This window comes from Lipotes vexillifer, unplaced genomic scaffold, assembly GCF_000442215.2.
Source record: "Lipotes vexillifer unplaced genomic scaffold, Lipotes_vexillifer_v1.1 scaffold393, whole genome shotgun sequence".
Classification (NCBI taxonomy): domain Eukaryota; kingdom Metazoa; phylum Chordata; class Mammalia; order Artiodactyla; family Lipotidae; genus Lipotes; species Lipotes vexillifer.
Window position 1 is genome coordinate 1000401 of NW_006774564.1, and position 6722 is coordinate 1007122.

General features: G+C 40.4%; 1 protein-coding gene across 1 annotated transcript; it reads right to left on the reverse strand.

Moving 5' to 3' along the window:
• Positions 1 to 1712: 1712 nt before the first annotated feature.
• LOC103069706 (olfactory receptor 11A1-like) lies at positions 1713 to 2219 on the reverse strand. Its single transcript, XM_007449357.1, has one exon. The coding sequence runs from the start codon at positions 2217 to 2219 to the stop codon at positions 1713 to 1715; it is 507 nt and encodes a 168-aa protein (XP_007449419.1).
• Positions 2220 to 6722: the final 4503 nt, after the last annotated feature.

A 6722-nucleotide genomic window follows, 5' to 3' on the forward strand; every position in this document is an offset into this window, starting at 1 on the left:
ATTTCCCGCAGAGCTAGTCTGACATTAACTCTGGCTCCCAATGAGCCACCTGTGGATAAATGAAAGCTGACAAGTTTTACTTTTACCGGGAGTATCCTAAGATGATCACACAATATTTTCCTAGTTTACAAGAGGAGCAAGAAGAGGGCAATTCTCTCTTCATAAAGCAAGGTCTGAGAATGTTTTCAGATACCCAGCATAGTCTCGTATGTGCTGTGTCCCATCCAAGGTTCTGAGTAACTCCCACGCATGGTGAACATAATCTCTTTGCTTAACTCAAGAAAAGAAGAATATTTCAGAAGAAAGTTTAGGCAAGAGATAATCCTAACCTCAGCACTAGGGGCGCATAATTTGTAGGAGCCAGAAAAGAAGTCAGGCAACATTTGAGTGTGCAATGCTGACCTCAGCTTTTCTACTCAGAAGTCAACTCAGCTCTTTAGAGTTGCAAAGAGCAAAAAACACATGCCCACCACACCCTATGTTCTAACTTACTAAGAACATGTGCCAGTAGGAGAGGGAGCAAGTGCAGGCAAGAGCCTGGTAGAGGGCCTGGCAGGAAGAGGTTGAACTCAATAAATACAATGTCCCAGCTTCCAACTGAGCCTGCTACCATAATAGCAGGGGAGATAGAGCATTATAGATTCATCATGGGTCCTCTGCCTAGCCCTCATTTCCCCAAATCTTTGTTTCCCACTTCTAAGTCTTGAGTGCAAGACTGGCAACCACTGATCTTTTTACTGTCTACAAAGTTTTGCCTTTTCCAGAACATCATATAATTGGGATAAAACACTATATATCATTTTCAGATTGACTTCTTTCACTTAGTAATATGCATGTAAGTTTCCTCCATGTATTTTTATGGCTTGATAGCTCATTTCTTTTTAGTGCTGAATAACATCGCATTGTCTATGTATCAGATTTTATTTTTCCATTCATCAGCTGAAGGACATCTTGGTTGCTTCCAAGTTTTGGCAATTATAAATACAATTGCTATAAATAGGTGCAGTTTTTTGTGTGAACATATGTTCTCAACTAATTTGGGTAAATACTAAGGGGTGTGATTGCTCAAACATATGGTAAAAGTATGTTCAATTTTGTTAGAAATGCCCAAACTGTCTTCCAAAGCATTTGTACTGTTTTGCATTCCCACTATCAAAGAATGAGTTTCTGTTGCTCCGTATCCTCACCAGCATTTGGTGTTGTCAGTATTCTGGACTTTGACCATTCTAATAGGTATGTAGTAGCCATCTTATTATTTTTAATTTTGAATCACAAGTGTAATTTTATATGTGTAGTTTTACACTAGTTATTTGATTAACGTTTGTCTTCCCCCACGACTGTGAATTTAGTGAGAGCAGGGACTTCCTCTGTTTTTGTTTATTTTGCACTTATATTTTGTACAATACCTTGGACATAGTAGACCCTCAATGAGTATTTGAACAAATGAGTGGCCAGAATTACCAGCTCATTTTGGAGATGAGCTTCTATACAAGGATCCTGGAGAAGAATGGAGCAGAATCTGACCTGCTTAAACCATTGCTGGGACACCAGTTCACTGTCAGAATTCAGCAGTGTCCATAGCCATACTCACAGGCATCTGGTCATCAGTCTTTGGTAGCTAATAGTTTAGGTAGTTGCCTTTTATGTTGACTCTAAATTACTCAATCCAGTTTATGAACCATTGAACAAATATAGTTCTTTTCCTTTTTGCATCATCTAAGGAAACCTGGCTTCTTACTCAAGCACTTCTTCAGGGATTCATGGATGTCTCTGTTTCTCAGGCTATAGATGATGGGGTTGAACATGGGTGCTAGGATGGTATAAAGTAGAGAAAATCCTTTGTACAAGAGTTGGGAAGATTTGGCTGAGGGCATGAGGTATGTGGCAATCAGTGTCCCATAGAACACCATGACCATGGTGAGGTGAGAGGAGCAGGTGGCGAAGGCCTTTTGCCAGCCCGTGCCAGATGGAATTCTTAGGACAGCAGCAAGAATGAAGGAGTAGGAGGTTTTCATGAGAAGAAATGGGATCAGAGTCACTGCAGAAGAGGTGGCATAGGCAATGGTCTCGGTCAGTGAAGTGTCCATGCAGGAGAGATGGACCAGAGGGGTGAAGTCACAAAAGAAGTGATCAATTTCATTGGGTTCACAGAAGGTTAGTTTAGACAGTAGGACCATCGTGATTGTTGTGAGAAGGAAGCAGCAGAGAAATGTGGCCATTTCTTTTGCCACATCCTGCAGTGTGTGAGCATGTAATTGTGTGAGTAGTTAAGCTCGTCCTGCTATCTCTTATCATACAAAAGCCTTCAATACATTAATCCCATTTTAAAATTGACCCAGTGTCCTAGGTACCATTTTGTGGAGATCTGGTTCCAGCTTTCCAAAGGGGCTCACAGAGCTAACCTGGAATCTGTGCTGACCAAAATTCCTGGTGCCCAGAAGATGTCCAGGAACTGGCGATTCAGACTGAGCCCATTCAGTGGAGCATGGAGAAGGCACAAAGAGAGAACTTCTCTCAATCCCCTGCAAAGTGCAAATAACAACCTGGGATCTCAGAGAGAAGGCTTCGGTCTGACAGAATACAGCCAAACTCCAGGATGTTGCTGCTTGTTGCTGCTAATGATGATGATAGGGCTTGATCCCAGGTACTGTCCTAAGTGCTGAAAATATGTAACCCACTTAATCATCACAACAGCTCTATGTGGTGAGTACTCTTATTATCTTTACTTTCCAGATGGAGTCACAGAGAAGCTAAATAACTTAACCATGGTCATCAGCTAGAAAGTGGAAGAGGTGAGATTCAGACTTGCTCTGGATCCCTCACTCCTAACCATGAACATTGCCTCTCATGGGGCTTGGGTACATGGTTAGTTTGCATTATCTCACAGAGGTGGGAAGGGGAACGGTTCCACAAGGAAGCCTCTCATCCAAGTTTTAACTTCAAGGAAAGTGAGACTTGCTTTGTCAGTTGGTGAGGGAACAATTCCATAAAGGGTCACAAACTCTGACAACCTTCTCTACCTGTCTCCTATACTTGCTTTCACACTGCTACTTTTATGTCCTTTCTTTATTACCTTAAAAATAAATCTAACATTTTTTGGATATGTGCATAGGAAATCACTACTTTCCCTCTACAGGCAATTATAGGGCTGCTGCACTATCTTGATGCAGTACAGGAAGGCATGATAGAGAATAGAAAGCAGGGGAAAGGTATGAGATAACTGACTAGAAAGGCAGTGGAGCCTGGTTAAGAGCACAGGCTCTAAAATTAAACTGGCCTAGATTCAAATTCCTGCTCAACAAAGAATATATGTGAGCAAAATCATTTTATAACCTTTAAGGGAAGAGCAACTCTGCTGCCTCTAGGTCTGAGAAGATGAAGCTTTTAAGGGCAGCAGAGGTTGATGATACTAATCCCCCACCTCTGACCCTAATATACAACTACTATCTCTCCCTCTATCTCCCTCTCAGAAGTGAGGAAATCAAAAAAGGATATTATTTTAAAAGGTAGAGATGTGGACTCTGCTAACACGCTCCTGTGTTAACTCTGCTCATGCACACTGCTGGACTCTAGAGCCACAACCCCAAATCACATGATATGTCTGTGATTCATGTCTGCACAGAGCTGGGTCCAGAGTAAGGGCTCAATAAATTGTAGCGCATTCCACCCCTCCTCTCTTCTTCATCTCTTTCTCTTCCACTCCCTCCTTCCTCGCAAGTATGCCAGCCCAGTTAGTGCTATCTATAGGTAGATGAGCTCTTATGCTAAAAGAAAAGCATCTGCTTCCCTTCATTGGAAATATTGAGAGGACAAATTATAAAGACAAAGAGACTAAAGCACTGGAGAGTTATTTGGATTTGATGATTTTTAACATCCCTTCCAAACTTGAATGTTTTTCCTAATTGGGACGCATTCCATTCCCTCAGGACACACACATAAAACAAGCTTGTGGGAAAGAGAAGAGACTTATCACAAAGTAAAGTAAAAACACAAATACTCAATAAATAATCAGAGGTTTTATATCTTCCACTAACAAAAATCAAGGAAAGACATGAAATGACTTAGGTGCTATCTGAAAAGGAGCCATTCTCTTAGCTGAATTCAGTGGTCAAAGAACTAACCAATCAAGTCAGCCAACATTTGGCTTATTGATAAGGGCTGTTGTCTCTTGCCAGCTGCTGGTTAATTCAGCTGAACAGTTGGTCTACCAGACAGACAAATAATTTGATTTTCTCACTAAACTAATAACTGATTTAGTATGGCAGGGAATTGTATCTCTGACCTCATCTAGTAAAGGACAGATTTAAAACAGGGAAAACTGAAGCACACACCAGCAGAATAGATAAGCTCTACCTGTCAGTGTCTCAGAGGGGTCCACATCAAATTTGGGGAGTCAGGCCACAGAGACAATGCATGTAAATCTCCCCTTGATTCATAGAACTGGGCTAGACAGCTGGAATCCTGCTTTTATCCAAAAATACACCTCCCTGTGCAATTGACAAAAACAAAGTTGGAGCTGTCTTTCCACATGAACCTTAGGAGGCCAGTTGCCTTTTGGCCCCATCTTTCAACCTCCTTCCTCTGTGTAAACTTAAGTCCCTCTGTGGGCAAAGCCATAACCTCCTCTGATATTGGTGCTCATGGGCATTTCCCAAGTGACATTTGTGGGGAATTGTTGTTATTTTGGAAATAATATGAAACCAAGTTACCTTAGAGGAAATATCTTTTTCCCCTTGCTTTGTGTTAAGCTTCTACTTTAATAATGACTCTGTATTTATATGACTTTTGTAAAGAGCTTTAATTTGTAAAGAGCTATTGAAAATGTATCATTATGTTATGTTTTGGTAGAATGGATTAAAGTAACATTTTGAAGGAAATATTCAATTTTTTTCTATCCTCAGGAATAAAAATTACTGTGCACATCTTTATTGTGTAGGTTTGGTGGAAACTGAAGCAAGTATCTCTGATAGTAAACATTTGTCACCAAAGCCATTAATTAGGATTCTAAAGAACTTTTGTCGTCTTGGATTCTTGTTATTGATTAAAAATAGTAAGCAAGGCTAGTCCTGTTCTGGGAAGTGTACACAGTAGATAATAACTGGCACATAGTAGATAATAACTATTTGCAGGAAATAATGAAAACAAAAATCTATAGTGTTACCATGAAGTTTGCAGTTATTCTAAGTGATTGGATTTTCAGCCCCTTTAGGGACTGGTTATTTTCTTTAGGGACTTTGCCCTCAGGGGAAAAATGGTACTTGTCTGACTATTGTGACTTTGTTAAATGAGCATTTGTTAAGTAGAGCCCTGGGTATATGGTTGCTGAGCCATAGTTCAAGAAAAGGAATTGAAATAGAGAAGTTTATTACTCACAGGTCCTGGAGGAGGTGCACTGCTTGCCTCATGAGGCCATGAGAGGAGGTCAAGGCAGGGTACAGGCAGAGAGAGCATGTCAGGACCTGGGGCATATGCCTTTATTAGGGTCTACATGTGGAATATGTTGGTGTTCCCTGGCTAAGTCCAGATTGGTTAATTCAAACCAAAAAGAGTGGGATTTTGGTGAGCTTTGTGGGGCATCTTATTTAAGGGGTGCACAAGGATAAGGCCTTGGCAGGCAGGGGAGAGTAATTATCCAAAGATGGCTGGGGTAGTCATATCAGGATCTTACATTTACTTATGACTGTAATGGTGTTATCTAGGGCATGCACTCACAGGGTGGGGGCCAGTCAGTTCAAGTCCCCTGCAGACTGCTTGGCCACACAAAATGGATGCTGGGGCAGCAATATTATTGAGTAGTCTAGCAAAACTCTCAACAATGACTAACCAGTCAAGATTCTTCACATGCAGACCACAAACAGAGGAAATGTGGACCACACAATCCTACTCCTTAGCCATATTTTAAAATAGACATGTGAATAGTAAAGAAATAAATTACTTGCATTGAATAAAATTTAAGTGAAGATAAAGATTTAAAATATATATATAAACTCCAGCTCCAGTTCCTCATAGGTTATTTTATTTATTGTCTGAGCCTCATATCAAGGTGAATTTTTGCTTAAGGCCAGAAGCACTGTGGGGAATGTGGACTGCTCCAGAACCTGGGCTTCAGGGTCTGTTGATAGGTGGCTCTAGTCCAGTCTTACTTCCCTGTTCATAACCTGTGAGAAGAGAAGATATTAATTTACCTTCTGAGGACTTTTAAGTGACTTGTGAACAACAGTTAAAAGATGGGAGGGGCATCGTTTTTGCTTTATAAGGTTTTATTTCAAAGTTCCTCTTCATCTTTATTTCCTACTATTTTCCTTATAAAATGGAAGAAGAAACAGAACTATTTCTCAGAGTGACTCCTTGAGCCTACATAAATTGTTTGGTGGTTCCCTTCCAATCATAAAAGGCTTTCTTCACAACCATGGCTCTAATTCACTCATTCCAAATTTGTCTTGCTCAAACTGTTTCCCAGATATCATGCCTGAAGGTTCAGAAGGAAGGGACCTATTTACCTACATAATTACTAGGCTTCCTGGTTCCATTTGGTTTATGTCTTTTTTCATTTATTGACTATGTATTCTGTGCTAATTTGGTAATGCAGACTGGAAATTATGAAGGTACACTCCTTGCCTTCATGTTATTTAGAGTCCAATTAGGGAGGTTGAGTACAAACAGATAATGTCAATAAAGTGAGATGTAAGTAAAACTACTTTAAAAGAAGACTGAGGGAAAGA